The following is a 17,465-nucleotide window of genomic DNA, read 5'->3' on the forward strand; positions in this document are numbered from 1 at the left end:
CTCTGCTAAGTTCTATTTGATTCATCATATAACTGTTGTTTTGTCTCCTTTGCCTGTATTTTCAAAGGCATCTTTCCACAGAAAAGGCTCAGACCTTCATGCTCTTGGGTTTTTGGTATGTAACATGCTGTCCACTTAGGGAAGCTGAAGTTCCAGAGAGGAGCAAGGCAAGAGCTCAGACATACCTGAGCTTAAGACTTTTGCTGCATGGCAAAAGTAGCTGGCGCTGTGCTAAACATGCAAGTTGCATTATGCTGGCATCTGCCTTTCCCTAGCGACATAGGCACCCTGAGAACCTGTTTTAAGCACCTTCAATAATCTTGCTCCATCCAAGAGCTCACACTTTAGGTGATGTGTCATCCAAACAGGGTGTCTGATTCTCGCCCTTGCGTGCCTGGCTGATCTGGTTTTTGTATTCTGTATTTGCTAGCTTTAGACCCAACTGTAAAATGTTCTGCCAGTGATGTTAGTAAGCCATATGCACCATGCTCTCTACTGAATTCTGCCTGTCTTCTCAGCTGGTGTAAACAAGCTGCAAATTACAGCATATAAAAAAACACAAGGCAGTTCACTACATTTTTGTTGCCAAATTGAGCTTGAATTGTTTCCAACATAGATTTTAGCTGTCTGTTTCCAGAACATTAACCTTTTTTGCTAGTAGCAGTAACCTTTAGCAGAAACTGTACTGCTAGCAAAATGCGTGTTAGTGTGGTTCAGTTTTGGTCCTGATAACTTCCTTTCTGATTTCTTTTCCCAAAAATACTTGAATGCATTTCCTGTTGGAGATAAAAATTGTAACTTGACTGAATAAATATAGAGGCAGCTTGCCAAAGAGTGACCAGAAAGAATGTGTTTATATTAAAGCAGCTGCCTCTTGCAGTTTTATTCAAATTTTACATTAACTACTTGTTTTAAGTAAAAGAAACAAAAGTAGACAACTGAGTCCACAGTTGATAACAGCTTGAAATTTTTGCATAAAGTGGTTTCTGTTTTAACATCTTGTATAAAAAGATGTTCAGTAGTGTGATCAAGAGTTATTAATGTGTAGGTTATGAAAACTGTTTTGCTCTGACAGGTGAGTAGTTGTTGGGCAATCTAAGCTGAAATCCTTTTGTAGTTGTGTTCCATCTTATGTAGGCTCTTGCACTGTGTCAGTGTACAGTAATTTATTAGCTTACTTTTTTGTTCTTTTAGCCTTTCAGTTGAAAAATATGTGCAGTGGAATGCCTTGTTTTGGTAAAGTTCGGTTGGGAGGATTTTGCGTGCCTTTTCAAAAACGCTTGGTTTCGCATTTGAAACAAAATGATTGAAGACATACTCGAGATAGAATGTGATGAACTTTGTGTTTCCCTTTTAGCTTCAGGAGAAATTCGTTTTATGGGCTTGGATTAGTCCTCAAAAAGGCTCTGCATGAAACATAGACAAGCTCTGTCTTTGTTACAGAGCTTTTTAAAGTGCTAAAAAGAGTGTATTGATAAAAGTCTTCATCATGGAGTTTTATGTGTTCTTTAGAAAACCTGGCCTGGTTCACAGAGCATTTTTAAGTTAAGACCTGAGATGTGAGCTGTATTAGAAATTTCATTCAAAACCATAAGAGGGAAGAGAAGTTTGGCTTGCTATCACAATCTCAATGGCCATTGCCACCAAGACGTTGTGCTACAGTGTTCTAGATTAGCAGGAATTTGAACACTGAAAAGTTGTGTCTGAGATATGATGTGTTCTTGCAGCCTCGCTAAGGTGACGATGCTGTGAGTCACTGAGGTTGGATAATCATTTTATTAGCAAACATTTTTATCTGTTTTAAGGAAATACTGAATTTGCTTATAGCTGCTTCTGTAGAATGCCTGGAGTCAAGAGAGGATCTTAAATAAGGGGAGCGTATAATGTGTACTCAAACTCTTCCAAATACTTTTCTGCCCAAACCCTCCAGACAAACTTCAGTTTTGAGAAAGATTGTAGGGTTTCCTGTTTTGCTCATTGAATATCCTTTTCTGGAAGGATGCAAGTCTTTTAAATTAATTTCTTCCCTTTTCCCCATTGTCCTCCAAAATTATCTAGTGCTACACTGTTCATTCTACATTCAGTAGCTTTGAATCCTGAAGGTAGAGGCTCAGAAAAGGGTAAGTAAAATTCTTTTTCTTGCCACTAAAAGGAAAAATCATCTATTAATGTCACTATAATTATTCTGGGAAGTGAATTTCTGGTTATATGATATCAGTTGCAGATAGCTGAGGTTTTGGCTAATTTCTGCTCCTAAATAAGCTCAAAGAAAATGTTTTCCTGGAATCAGTGCAAGTTTGGGGTCAGGCTTTTTTCAATTATAGCTAGTCTTCCTTGATTGAGCAAGAGGGATTTCAACTATGAGATGGAATCGAATTTGTAAGTTGTGGATTAATATTTTTTTTTTTTGGTATCCAGAAGGATTAGTGGTTGGTAGTTACAGACTGCTCTTGGAAAAGGATTTTGAAGAGATAATATAAATTCACTTCCTGGAGCAGCAGTATTTTTTCAGCACTCAATACTCATTTTAAAGTATATTAGCAATTATTATTATCGTATTGTAAAAAATCCATAGCAGTACAGTATTTTTATCCACTTTCTTCCTAACTCCTATGACATTGCAATGACAAGCCAAAAAAAAAAAAATAAAAGCTTTGGATGCCAGGTAACATAAGGTATAGTACTAGCCACTGACTGCTGTCAGGATTGTCTAGAAGTAACCTAAATATCAGATTGGTGTCAACTAGTGCTATTTGAGGATTTTTCAGAATTTTCATCTTTGATCTTTGTTCACATACTGATGTATTAGGCATGGCAGAAGTAGAGAAATAAGTGGGATCAGAACCAGAAACATTTTTCTTGTGTTCTGTATCTAAAATGTTGTGTCTCAAAACTTTTTGGCAATTTTGGTGGCAAGAGGGATATTAACACTTACCTTTCATTAGATGTGAGAGAAGTTTGATCGTGATTAGGTTCTACCAGAAGTGACTAACATTAATTCTGTGTTGGTATTATTAAGGTAGGGTTTTTTTAAACCAGGACCTCATTATATTCAAAATGACAGAATGAAACATCTAAAACATTAGCTGGTGTAAGGGACTCTTTCTCCTGGGGAGTCTGCCTCAGGCAGTGTAGACTCTTCTGTTGCAGATATTTTCATCTGTTACAGCTATTTTCATATGTGGGTAGATAAGTATCCTGCTTTTCCAAAAGGTAGAACTATGACACACTGATTTTTCTCCTAGATTGGATAATTACAGTTTATTACAAAATACTTATAACAAAGCCTTCTCCCAATCATCTTCATAGTGGAATAAATCACTGGGACAGTTCACACTTTAAGGAGTGCTGCGAATAAGGAAAAAAGTGACCTTTACTTGACTTTCTATAATATTTCATATGTTCTTTCCCATGAAGAAATACCACTTCTTTCTCCTGCTTGCATGTATCTGTTTTTGTGTATCATCAAGAATTTCTTTAACAGAAACATAGTGAAACATAAAGTAGCTTGAGTCCTCCAGCAAACACATGTTAATCCAGTATTTCAGTTGGATGTGGGAGTCCTTGTAGTTAGGATGAAACATACTATTCTCTGATATAGCTGAAATAACTCATACTGCAGTTATGCAGTCTTAGTCCTAGGCTCCATGTCACCTCCTAAAAAAATCTGAACAATCTGGTCTCTCTTGATATTGCAGTTTTCTCTTGACTTTTTTTGCTTTCTACGCAAATGTGACTTAATTTCATGAATCTTTCTGAGGGTGCGGTTCTTGATTTTCTTACCATATTCATGCCTTATTTTCCTGCTCTGGCAGCTGAAATCACTGGTAGAAGTTACATATTTTAATTACCTAGAACTGTGAAAATCTGCTGTATCGGTGAGCTATTGGTGGAGTTGCGGTTTGCTTTACTGAAGTGCACATTTGTAGAAGTGTGCTGTATGGTATCTTTCTCACCATATCTAATATAGTCAGCTGTCTTTTCCCAGCTGACGGGGGGAAGTGGCAGGATAGAGGGTACTGGAATATTTTAAATGGTGGAAACCCTAGATGATATGGGGTGCTTGGGGAAGGGGTATATGAATATACCAGATGGGCTTTGCTTGGAGTCAGCCCAATTCCATCTGGATTGTTTAAACCAGGCCCTACAAAGAGCCCTTGTGGAGCCAAATCAGCTCCACGTGGAACCACTCAAGTATGTCCGTGTTACTTCCTTGGTTCTGGATGGTGCTTTAATTTGCAAGTGTAGTATTGCTCAAGTGCAGAGCCAGACCTGGCCTTGAACTGCACCTGAATTAATAAACCCTTCTGGATCCCTGAAGAAGGTACAGTGAAATTTGAGTTGCTCTGCAGGAACCAGTGTGGGACCAGTAGGACTGAGGCAGAGCCCAAACTAACAAATCTTGGTCATCTCAATTGGGTCTGTGAAGATCTAGCTCTAGAATATCAGTATCATATTGTCATATCATAATTTCAGCCTTAATTTAATTTGAAATAAGTACTGTATCTTTTTTATGTAAGGATAATCATATTTCCTGCCTTGGAGGTGTGTCCGTGCAGAAATCCTGCTTCATGTTATAGTAATCATTTATTGAGACAGTACTTCTCTAGTGAGCTTTTAATTTATGGTCAGTCCTTAGTTACAGAAGCAATTATTTGAATTGCAAATGGGAAATTCAGCCTAATATTCATAGTAGCATATGTGATTGTAGTTTAAGATTTTAAAATAATATGGCCAAAATCTGTCATAAGCTGTTTTGGAGGTTGTTACAGTAACTTGCCATTAGAAGATGGGGTTTTCTTTTTTCTTTTACTAAAAGAATAATTTTAACAGACCTTGCAGTCTGTAAGTAGGGAAAGCATCAAAGTGGAATCAATTTGAGAAGCAGGAGAATAGGATTGAAGCACATAGTAGTGCTTTTAAGTTTTCATAGAAACTTTCTGAGCAGAAGAGGGTGATGCTGTAAGTACTGAGATTCATCTACTACATCTGCAACTGAAGGAGCTGCAGCTTCTGGAAATTACTGACTTAAAGATCTCAGGATATTCAGCACATACACTGTAATTCTGTACTTCTGGGGACTGTGTGTGTAAAGAGACAGCAGTGTCTTTTGTGTTCAAAATTTCTATGGTTTATTACAGGAAAATTAACTCCTGTATTCTGCTTTCTTTAAGAGACTTGCTTCCAATCTTTTTACCTAATGTAATCTAAAATGCTTTTAGCATATTTACTTTTGTTCTTCTTGTGTAAAGATTCTTTTTAGTTAAAGAAGAAAATGAGTTTTATTGCAGTGTGCAGCGTGTAAATTTGAGTGTTGCTACACATCTTGAAGAAATAACACCAGTAATGTCAGTGTGGTAGAGTCAGAATGTGGTTTGTTTTCTGTGTTCTGGTATAATGACAATTAGAATGAAGTACATTAACTTCTAGCTTCTTGCATTTGTGATGCAAAAATATGCCAGATTCTGTAACTGAAGATAACTGCAGATTTCAACAAATGTTGCCATAGTAGTTGCAAAAGGCTGCTAGAGCGTACACTGGAGATAAGATAAAGGATGGTAGAAAAATAAAGCGAAATACAATGAAATGTTCAAGAACAGGTGCAGTGGCTTAGAGAACTAATCCTATCCTGCTGTGCGTCACAATTTAGTGAAGTTGTGTAGGGAATTGTAACTGCACTTGTAAGCAGTGTATTGCCAAAATCCAGGATCCCGAGTGGACTTTTTTTTCAGGCCTCTTCTTTTATGTGCGGGGGTGGGAAGGAAGGAAGGCTAGAAAAGTAAATGGAGAGGGACTAGCTGACTCCTTCACAGCTTGCCTCTAACTAAACCTTTTGATCACAGACCTTAAAATAGTGGGGTTCTAATGTTTGATGTTCAGCCATTGTAGTTCAGCTGATGCATGTTTAAATTTAAATGGGTAGTTACTTTGTTATTAAGAAGCAAAGCTCAAAAGCATGAAGGAGGAAAGGAGAATAGGAGGAATTGTGATCCTCCAGAATTAAGAGAACAGTTTTGTACTGAACCTCCCCCAAAATGGCATAAGTAAGTTAACATTCCTTTTTGGAGTTTGTATGTGAATTGAGAGAGCAAGAACATTTTTGTCATTTGAGGTGCATGCACAAGTACAAGCATACTTCTAGTTTCACTACATTCTCCACAGAATTGCCATGGCCAGCTTGAGTAAGTGCAGGCTTTCCAGAGCATTCATCTGTTTGGTACACTTGCAGTTTACTTTTTTGGGGTCAGAGTCTCAGGAAGTTTGAGCCTGAGTAAAGGCTGAATACATGTCTGAAATACTTTTGTAATTGCTTTTTGTTCACTCGTGGGTTTTTGTGTGTGAGCATGGAGGAGTGTGGTGTCTTCCTCTTGACATGCATTATCTATGCTGTAGTGTCTTGAAAATACTTGTCTGTTCAATGTTAGGCTTGGGAAGCTTGGCTGCCTTCGAACTATGAATCACCTACTAAAATCTTAGCATGGCTTAAAAGCTGTAGGATACTTTGTACGTGGTTCAGGAAGTCCCAGGAGCTTGAGGCATGATTCATACATTGGAGGTGATATTGTCTTCCCTGTATTTTTATTGCTCCAGGAAAAGACAAGACTGTAGAGCCAGCAGTTCCCACTGGCTGGTTTCCTCCTTTGACTAGAGACTTGATTTACACAGCAGCCAAAGCCAGCTCCATTTTCTTATCAGTCACAGCATAGCCTTGGCATGTACATTTGAGGGCCAGTGGCTTTCTGTTGGTCAAAAGCCATAGCTTGGCAACCCATAGTGCTGCCATGGTCAGTTTGAGCTATGTGTTCTCAACCTCTCTGAAAATTATAGTCACTATCTTCTGAATTTGGCATCAAAAACTAAAGAAGGTAGTTATTACCAAATGCTGGGCCATACCTAGTCTGTATCTTAGTTTCACTGTTTGAAAAACAAAGCCAAGCATGCTTAATAAGGCCTTCAGGGGCTTTTCAGGGCCTTTTTTTTTTTTTTTTTTTTTTTTTTTTAAGTTACATCTTATGATTTGGTAGTGATAAAGTCTATAAAGAAGTAGTTTGTGACTATAGTTTATGTAGCTAAACTAACTGATTTTGAATTCTTTTATTTTCTTAGGTATAACATTGATCCTGGTTTGTATTGTCCCTTCTTCTCTCTTGGGGCATGCATGGAAGGTTTGAACTCTTTGTTCAGTCAGCTCCTAGGAATCTCCCTTTATGCTGAACAGACCCAGAGAGGAGAGATTTGGTCTGAAGATGTTCGCAAGTTGGTAAGCATTCTAGTTCCCAGCGTCTGAAATGACAAAGGGAGGGGTAGGCAGGATTGTTTATTCCTTTAAGAGCTGTGAGTCAGATTTTGTTTTAAAATTATTTGGGTGCTTATGCCTGGGATTTAACCAGAACACTGCTCTAAGCCTTTTATATGCTTAGTATTTAATGGCCTTTAAAATATGTTCCTGTTTAAAGGGTGCCTAATCAGAGTCAGTTTCTCTTTTCAGAGTCACTTTCTTTTTCAGAGCTTGTTGTTGTACCTTTCACACAGCCTTTCTGAATGAACCCATTTAGTTTTAACCTGTAGGTGGCTATAGATGACCGGAATGTCATTGTTGTGTATTCTAGCAGTGATTTATCTTTTCTTTTTTGTCTGTTCTGTGTGTCATCTTTCCCTTAGATTATTTTTTACTCTTTTATTTTTCTGCCTTTTTTTTTAGGGGAGAGTGGTGGTGGGGGAAACTTGGCAATTATTTACTCATCAGTTCCCCGGTTCATTGGTTCATCTGTTGTCTTCCCGCCTTATATTCTCCACCATTCTCTGCAGTGAAAACTACTGTTCTTCATATAGTTACTGCTTACTCTTCTTATTTTTATTTCCATGGTAAATCAACTGTTGTCACTCTTGACTTCTGAGAAGTCATTTAGGGACTATGGACTGTGTTTATTTTAATACTAGTCTGTGACAGTGGTCAGTTTTGTGTAAGATGTGGGAATGGCTGCAGTTTGAATAACAAGCTCTGAATCTTGTGTATATATTTTTTCAATTGAAATAAGCATCAGATTTTACATTAGAATCATTCCTGGATTATTTGTCATGTATGCATTATAAATCTTTGCATTAGAATAATATTTCTTCCATTCACACATCTTTGCTTTTACTGTGGGAAATTCATCCTTTTTTTTCCAGGCTGTTGTTCATGAAAATGAAGGTCTGCTAGGATACATCTATTGTGACTTCTTTCAACGACCTAATAAGCCACATCAGGTAACATTTGTGATCTGTTTTCATCGTGGGTTGTATATGAGTAATGACTGTTGTGTTAGGGCTGTATGCATAGAACATAAGTTTAAGAGGTGTCTGTGATAAACAAATTTAGACATGGAAAGACTATAGCTGCAAACATGGCTTTAGGTAAAATATTTTTGTGAATAACTTTTTATTTAGAAAGCCTCACCTGGTAGGAACTCAAACTGTACTACAAAATGGTAGGCACTGTGAAATTTCATATACCTTTGTTTAGAGAAATCGTAGATTTTTAAACACTTATTTTCCAGCCTTCTATCTAGGAGTAAAAACAACAGAACACTTTAATGCCCTCTAATTTAAGGTGAAAACTCATTGTGACAACTAATTCCTACTCAAAATTCTATTCAAACTGTAGATGGTTCCAACTGTTTAGGCTTACTCACTTGCTCACTTACTCAGTCTAGTGCTAGTATATTAACTGTATGATGCAATACAACAGACCCTTCGCTCTGTGTAAACACCTGCAAATTACCACCTTTTATGAGTTGGTAAATGGAAAAATATTAAATAAGTATTATTCTTTCATGTGTATTAAATGAGGTCTTTTGCTAATATTTCACATTGTACTGTGGATGCTGTACAGTATATTTTAGAAAGGAAGTTATTACTGAAGAATGGAGAGAAAACATTAATATATGAATTATATAATTGACATATCAGTAATGTGCTGAAAGCTATTTTTTTTTTGTAGAAAAATGGAATTTCAATGCTTGTAAAAAAAAAATCTAAACTTAAATTTTGTTTTTTAAAATAAGCACAGTCTTTTCCTGATGGATTAAGGTAGTTTTCTTCCAAATATGAAGCAAATAACAAATGAAGAAACATTATGAAGATTTGACATCAAACTTCTGTTCTGCTATTGAATGTTACTGTTAACTAAATTCAACTTGTGTAATTGAGTAACTGTTAGGGTTTAATCTAATGCTTACACCATTGTTTCAGTGTCATGGATATAATGACATTGGTCACCCATATGTTTGCTTTTTATCTTCAAAAGGATTGTCACTTTACAGTTCGTGGAGGCAGGCTGAGGGAAAATGGAGAATACCAGCTGCCTGTAGTTGTTCTTATGCTTAGCCTGCCCCATTCAACGAGGAGTGCACCTACACTACTAAGTCCTGGCATGATGGAGAATCTCTTCCATGAAATGGGACACGCTATGCATTCTATGCTGGGTCGAACTCGGTACCAACATGTCACCGGTAAGGAATTTAGAATACTGATTTTGTTTTAGATAAATATTTAATTTATGGAAAAAGGGAGTACATTAAAAAAACAAAAAAAGATTAACCGGACATGATAGAGTCATGTTGATATTTCTACATCTTTACTGACTGGAAAATTACAGTATCAGATCCCCAAATATTACTTAAAAGACAAACAACACTTAAATAGTCTTCTGCTACAGATAAGAATTTGGTTTTTGTCTCTCTTCTTTCTGTACAGCTAATCTCTTATCAAGTCATGTTATCCACTGTCTTGCAAGGTTACCTCATGGGCAGTTTATAATAAAGGAATAACAGGAGGACTGAAAATAAATTGAGCTAAACTTGTACCCGGTATAAATGCACAGTGAATCTTGAATTGGAAATGATTTAAGAAATTGAACTAAGAAAGACTAGTAAATTAGTATTGCTAGAGTGCAATACTTTCAGAAAACTGAAACTCTATAAAGCCAGGCCTTTTCTAGCTGATTCTGCTTAAAACACTTTCCATAAATTAGAGATTTATTTAATCTGCAAGTATGATTAGCTGATGGCCTTCTCATCATAGGTAAATGAACATGAATAAATATACAATCAGAGCTAAGCAGATGCACAGAAAAGCAATCCTGTCATTTTTCATTTTAGTTACTCTTCTCAAGCAATGGTAGGTGGTGTATTGGCTAATGGCTAGCAGGTTGCTGTGACCTTGTTCTGCTTCAGTTGTGGCAGATGGGTTAGAGCAGTGTTCTGGTTAAAGCTGCTCTGCGTGCTACTTTTCTTATCTTCAGACAGCCTGATATGTCTTCTTATATAGTTGTGAGCTGGAAATGAAATGTTCGGAGTGGACATTTATATACTCATTCATTAATTAAAAAAAACACGAACAAACGAATCAAAAACAGCTCAGAGGAAACTGTAGCTACCTTATCTGAGGGACTGTTTTATGTTATACCCTTTTTGTACTGCACTAATGGTAATAAGGATGGACCATGTTAGATACTTGTTACCAACAAATGCATTGCACACAAAAACAAAGCAATATTCCTTAAGTCTTCCATTTAACATTAAAATAAACTGACTTGTTTATAAATATGTTACTACTGGGCATTGCTAAAACAAATAAACACTGTATATGCTCTTTCAGTATGAGCTCTGAGTACTCCTTGAGCCAGTTAACTGCTCCCCCCACCCTTTTCTCACACATGGCCTCACTTCTCTTGATCTCCAGGGCATTCTTGGTACTTATATCCCCAAAGTAACTGCTTTAGTGGGGGTTCTGCTGATGTGGTGGGAGTATCATATGTGTATGCATGCCAGAAAATCTTGAAGGGGCAGGAAATTGCTGATTTTGAGGCTCAGACATTCCAGGAGCCCTTGTGTATGGTTTCAGAGTTGCCTTAGCTGCAGGCAGTCTTTCTTCCTAGGGGATTTCAGTCCTGATCTAGTGTTGCAAAAGCAGCATCAGAGGCCAGTCGTGTGTTTCTCCAGAGAACATTTTTTTTACAGTTTGGAATGTGTGATAATCAAATGGCTCATCCCAGACATGTCTGTTAGGGGCCATCTGCGCTCCTTAGGCACTAGAATAGCAAAGTGTGGAAATGGGATGATTACAGGCTGTTGTGAGAACAAAAAATGTTAAATTTCAGTTGAGATGAACTGACTATTTGTGAACCTTCTTACTCTTCTGCCCCTGCTTTTTTTTTTTTTTTTTTTTTTTTTTTTTTTTTTTTTTTTTTTGTATCCAGGAATATTCAGGAACCTAGTCTGTTACTAGTAGGCCCAAAACTTGGATAATACTGGGCATAGGAAATTTATGGCTTAAGATATGTGTCTTTTCCTGCTAATCCTTCATTTTATTAATCAAATTTATTTTCTGTATACTGAACACATATGTGAAAAAAGATGCTTAATTTTTTAGCCTGACTTGTATGCCATTTTAATTTACAGTGCAATAGAGAATAGCTACATTTTTTTTACAGGTGGAGTAACTTATCCCAGATAACTGTCTGACCTTTTACCTTTCTGACTTTAAGACAAAGTAGTTTTCAAAAGTCTTTCTAATAGTTAGTAAAAGAATTCTGTCAGTTTATTAAGGAGGACTGCGGAAGCGTACATGGCTAGAGAGACATCAGTGTAGCACTGCAGGCGTGCCTCTTGGGACCAGCCTTGTTTTAGGCTTTCCATTAATGTTTTTCAAACAAAAGACAAAAATATACTAATGAAATGTAATGCCATAAAAGAAGGATTGGGATATTATACAAGAAGAGCTGGATGTCTGAATACTGTAATGTTAGAAATAAAATGCAATTCAGAACTGCATAGTGCAGATCATGCATTCAAGAAATATAAAGAGAATTTCTGCTGCTTATCATTTAACAGTGGTGGAAGAACAGAAAAACAGTTTTATGTGTTAATGCAGGGCTATGAATAGCTAATGTGTAGTGACTGTGAAAGGAGGGAAATGAGACTGTTTCAGAAGTGTTTCTGTTAGAAATAGTAAGGATTAGTATAATTAAGAAAGATGCTGGTGAAACCTCATCTAGTATGTGGTGCATAGTTCCCTATCTCTGGTCTCAAGGTGAATTCAAACTGAAGCAGGCATAGAAGACCTACAGGACAACATACAGGCTTTTAGACTTTAATTATTTTGCCTTAGGAAAATTATGTCTGTGAGCGAATATAATTTCTCTCAATTTAGGAGATAAATATCTTTGGGAAAATGGTGTTTATACTGAAGAGCAATACTGGTCTGAAAATATGATTACAAATAGATTATGAATTCAGATTAAAAATTAGAGAAAGATTTTTAAATTCAAATGAAATGATTTTCACAAATAGGTTCCAAGAAGGAATAGTAGAAACAAAAAGCATAATTATATTTAAAACAGATTTTGAATGTTGAAGTTGTCTCTAGTAGACAGGAATAAAGGTGATGACCCACTGGATCTCTGTTATTAAAACAGCAGCTTTGTACATCCCTAACTTTTACATGGAAGTTAGAAATGCAGCTTTAACTTGGTAATGGATTACAAAATGAAAGTTACTAAGATGTGTAAGGTGCTGATAAAGAATAGAATGAAAAATGTTTTTATGAAAGAGCTTTTTGAAAATACTGACTGCAAAATACTACTTCACTGCACTTATGTCTTGAATTTGCAAGAGTTTTCTTTGGATATTTTACTTTGTATTGTAAAGTGAGGTTAATATGAAGCGTAAGCAAGCTCAGCAAACAGATGGAAGGTAAAAATTGTAACTGTGAATGGGATTACAGTTGAGTTTTATTTACATTGTAGCTTGATTTAGGTTTAGGACCACTAAATAGATTTGGTGTTTCATGTAGGGGCAGTTTGGCTGTAGTCTGGTTTAGTTTAAAAAAGGGTGTGATCCAGAGCTTTATAAGGTGCCTCACCCAGCTGTTCAAATATTTTGTTTTACTTTGTGATTTATAATCAAATGTGTAGGATTATAATGAAGCTTTTCTGGCAATATGCACAATAATGCTATGAAAATAAAATATTGACTTAATAAATGAAAGAACATTACAGTTCACCAAAAGTCCAAACTGAAAGTTGCAAAACCTTCTGGGAAGAGTTAACTATTTGTGTTAATGGCAATGACTGTATATTAATATATGCAATTATTCTACCTCTAGGAACCAGATGTCCTACTGATTTTGCAGAAGTTCCCTCAATTCTGATGGAGTACTTTGCAAATGACTATCGAGTGGTTAACCAGTTTGCAAGGCATTATAAAACTGGACAGGTAGAGAATACTAATACGTAAAATATTGAAAATAGGATTAAAGGTATTCAAGAAAAAATAAATTTTGATGTGTTATTTGTTAGTAATGCTTAAAGTAGAAATAAACTATGGATATAAATTATTTTGATTACTCAGAAAGCATGTTATTACTGTCATTGCAGAAAAAAATAAATGTGATCTATAAAAAGAATACCTGCTCCTTAGATACACAGTTTTAAGTTTCAACTTTTTTTTTTCTTGGTCAACCAAAATTTAGTGTAGTAGGTGAACAACTTTTCTGTAAACCATGTCATGTGGAATGTTTAATTTAATTGCAGTTAAGTGCTGACAAAGATAGTAATTCAGTATCAAACTCTGTAAAGTCTGTCTTAAAACAAAGCTCAGGTACCAAATTGTGAATGATATATAAATGATCTACAGTGTTTTAAAAAAAACATTTTTAGCACAATGTAGGGTAGTATTTGAAATGTTTTGTAATAAAATTGTACTATTTTATTTAAGATATTTGGTAGTTAGAACCTGGCAATCATGAATCTCTGTACGAAAACACTGATTCTTTTTTACATATTTTATGCTAGTCTAATGCAAAGATCTACTTTCTCCCAGAAATTTAGAAAACAGTGCTCTCTGAAACAAGGTGGTTTTCAGTGGCTGCTAATTATTTATGCATGGCAGCGTAGCGTGATGCATGTTTGTACAACCATTTCAAAAACACAAATCAGTAAACAATAACCACAGATCTTTTTCAAATGTTTTTGACTGAGGCAGATTTCAGAGTCCTCAGGTGTTGCAGTGACTGAAGAATAGACTACAGATCAATGTGAAAACAGGAAAGCTTTTTAAAACAGGCCTTTTGTCCAGTGCTAAACATTCAGCATATTTCAGTATAATGAAAGTGGAATTATGTTTGCCTCTGCTGTAACAATTCAATTAGAAAAATAGTTTATGTGACTTCTATTTTGATAGATATTATTGGAGAAATTTGCTCCATAGATCTGCTTTTTTACAGAGTAATCAATCCTGCTGAGCACTTGGAAAGTCTATCTGAAAATTGGGAGTTACAAATACTCAGTTCAGGACTTTTTATCATTTGTATGTTTGAACCTACGTATTAAAATATTACTTTCTAGTGTTTTCTATAAAGTTCATACAGTGTTTAAACATTGTGGAGTTAATCTGCTTGCATATGAATTCAGAGAATGAGCTTGAGTAAAACATCTGAAAGAGATTTGTGGAACATTGTTTAAGGCTTTGTGTCTTCAAAGTGGCTTAAGAAATCTAAACCATGTTTTGTTGCAGTGCAAAAGCTAAGAGCTAGGCACTGTGTCCCATTTGGCACTTCCAAAAAATTTCTTCTGTTTATTGGTGGTGAAATCTTGCTTTTTCAGAGAGCAATCAAGTGAGGTTTAATGTAGAAATTCAGTCTTGAAGGGGGACAAGAATGGATTATGCTGGAAGATTAGGAAAAGAGCCTGAAACTACTGTGTGGCTCTTGAGGGTTTTGGACTGCTTCCCTTTAATTGCATTTTTTCTGATTTTAGAATGTATTTCTAAACCATTATCTAACATACATAAATCTGCTTTTGCTTATGTTGATTGATCTAAGCCAGTTTTAAAAAGTTGATACACTGTTTCTGTCTGTGATCTAAATACAAGTAGACCCAAGTCAGCTTTTCTGTTCGTGAAATTGTTATTCTTACAGCAATTACTTATATTGGCTGTATAGAGGTTGCAAATACTTAGAATAGTAAATCCCTACTCTCTTACCTTTAAAACTTTACAAAAATCCTTTTGGGGCTTACATTTTCCATTTGTTCTCTGAATCATTTTTTGTATGGATATAGAAAATTTAATCAACATTTTCTTCTCTGGCCTTTGAAAGAAAAATGAGTCCACTTTTCCGCCTTTTAAAGCAGAAGTAAGGAAGGTGGGTGAAAAATGGTTAAAATGTCTTTGGGAAGACATTTCATCCAAATGTTATTCCGTGTGAGAACTTCTATCAAGTTTCGTCTTATGAATAAAGACACATTGAGCTTTTCTATGCAAGAACAATCTTTCCTGCAATAACTATACCAACAGAGTTCTGCTAGAGGTAGATAGAAAAAAAGGGTTTTTTTTACTGACCTGACTTCTTGTCGAGGAGGCAGTACACATAATTTGAAAAAGTATTCTTTTGGCATTGCTGCATCTATGCTATGGTTTTTGCATGGAAGTATTGAATTAGATGGTGTGATTTTAACACTCCTACTAAACATAATTATGTCAGTAAAATTTGTAGTGTAGTCTTAGCTTCCGATTGCTTTTGCCGTAAAAGTCAATTGTAGAAGGACTGGTCCTGAGCTGCAGTTCTCACAGAGGATCAGCACTTTTGTTTATGGGAAGAGAAGGTATAGTTTTGATTGTTGAAACATATAAACTGTTGAAAACTGTTTATTGAGTAACATTGTAGGAAAAGGATTCAATGGCAAGTTTTCCAAGGTGGGAATGCATTATGCATACATAGAGGTGGATGATAAGGATCTGCCCCAAAAGTGTTGAGGCTAATAGAAAGCCTGCCTCCACAGTGCGTTTTGGACTGTTCTGTGTGTACCGAGGAGCTCTAGAGTTTGCAAGTTTGTCTGATGAAAGGAACAGGTCTGGTAAATTTAATTCAGAAAGCTGGTCAGCACAAAAATATTTTGTTCTAAGAAAATAGCATACCTATTTTTTCCTTTCATCTTAACCCAAAACAAAAAATCTGTGAGATAAAAAGAACAGTGAGGACTGTATTAGTTACCCAGGTTGAATTATTCAGGTAAGCTCATGAAGTCGAGACATAGGAAAATGAGCTTGTAACAATGTTAAGTAGACAATCTGCTGAATGTGTGCCATTCCATCACTGTGTTTGTTTGTTTAGGTTTGTTTGTTAAATGCATGGGTATGTGGTAGGTCTGTTGAGCTAAATCGTTTTAAGCTTGATTGGCTTTTTGAGGCTCTCTTGAACAAAGGCCAGTATTTCAGCTGTTCAAATTTGAACTTACCTCATTTTTCACAGAGATGGAATTACAAAGGCAGTATTGTATTATTGTGGTTATAAGAATAAACCCACGGATAGTAAACATGTCTCTGTTACTGCATAGCAGTAAAGAGTTAAGCATGCCTTGGGAATCTGGAACACAGGGAATTTTGTTCTTTTAGCCACCATGGCAAACATGCTGAAAAATTCATGCCAAGATCTTAGAGTTATTTAACATAAAAGGAAGGAAAAGAAGAACCCAAAGTAAAGCATGCAGTGTTCAAATTTAAAAAATGGAATGGTTATTCAATTAAAATCATTTTAGCCAAAGCACTGTAAAGTCTTTCTTTTGGAAAGATGACAATTTAACTCTAGTTTTGTCAGATAGCTCATCTTTCAGGATTAAAAAAAAAAAAAAAAAAAAAAATCTTATTACTCCATTCAGCTACATATGTGAGATCTTAACGGAGTACAAGAAACAGTTTCTGTTATGTAAAACAGTACATCTTCCTCCATACATTTAAGATGTTAATATTCCTTGTATGCCAGATATGCACAGACACAAATTTTGGAGTGAAGTGATGGTCTTTGAAAAGACCTTCTGCAGTCTAACTTTCATTCCCTGAAGTCTTAATTTTTAAAATCCCAAAGGTGCTGTGGGAAGAGTAAATTATCTCCTCTTTATAATTCTTTCAACTTAATCTGATTTTTGCTGTGTTTCTCTGGTGTCAAATTCTGCTTGGCTTATGAGTTATGATCACAACATGATCTGTGATCCAGATCATCAATCCTATTTGATTTATACAAATACAACATTTATCTTTCTCCTGTACTTTTTTGTCAATAGGTACTGTAATAAGACTGATTTCTTCAAGGCAACTACAACTAAACTGGCACAGCTGTGAATACAGGGAATGCAGCAGTAGCAATTTGCTATTGCTACTTCTGATTTGGCATTTATTTGAGAAGCTTGTCTGATTAATGAGTGTATCCTCTGCTGTGACTTGCTTACACTGCTACTACAATCATACGGAGAATAGAGGCAAAGTAGATCTACACTGATGATTTGATATTCACAGGGCTGCGAAAAGAGATGAATTTTCTTTGAGGCTCCTGGTATTATATACATTTTACTTAGTCTTGAGAAAGTGATGATAAACCATCTCCAGTGCAAAGAGAATTGGGCAGCTTTGAACATTCTCTTTGGTTAG

At 35.9% G+C, this 17,465-nt stretch overlaps 1 protein-coding gene across 1 annotated transcript in view; it reads left to right on the plus strand.

The window, feature by feature from the left end:
• MIPEP (mitochondrial intermediate peptidase) overlaps positions 1–17,465 on the plus strand; it is a 73,372-nt gene that overhangs the window by 23,125 nt on the left and 32,782 nt on the right. The window contains exons 11-14 of the mRNA XM_062567195.1: positions 7,108–7,261; positions 8,173–8,250; positions 9,290–9,494; positions 13,150–13,259. Coding sequence (XP_062423179.1) covers positions 7,108–7,261; positions 8,173–8,250; positions 9,290–9,494; positions 13,150–13,259 — 547 coding nt within the window. The remainder of the gene's footprint in view (positions 1–7,107; positions 7,262–8,172; positions 8,251–9,289; positions 9,495–13,149; positions 13,260–17,465) is intronic.

Source organism: Rhea pennata, chromosome 1 (assembly GCF_028389875.1).
Source record: "Rhea pennata isolate bPtePen1 chromosome 1, bPtePen1.pri, whole genome shotgun sequence".
Classification (NCBI taxonomy): domain Eukaryota; kingdom Metazoa; phylum Chordata; class Aves; order Rheiformes; family Rheidae; genus Rhea; species Rhea pennata.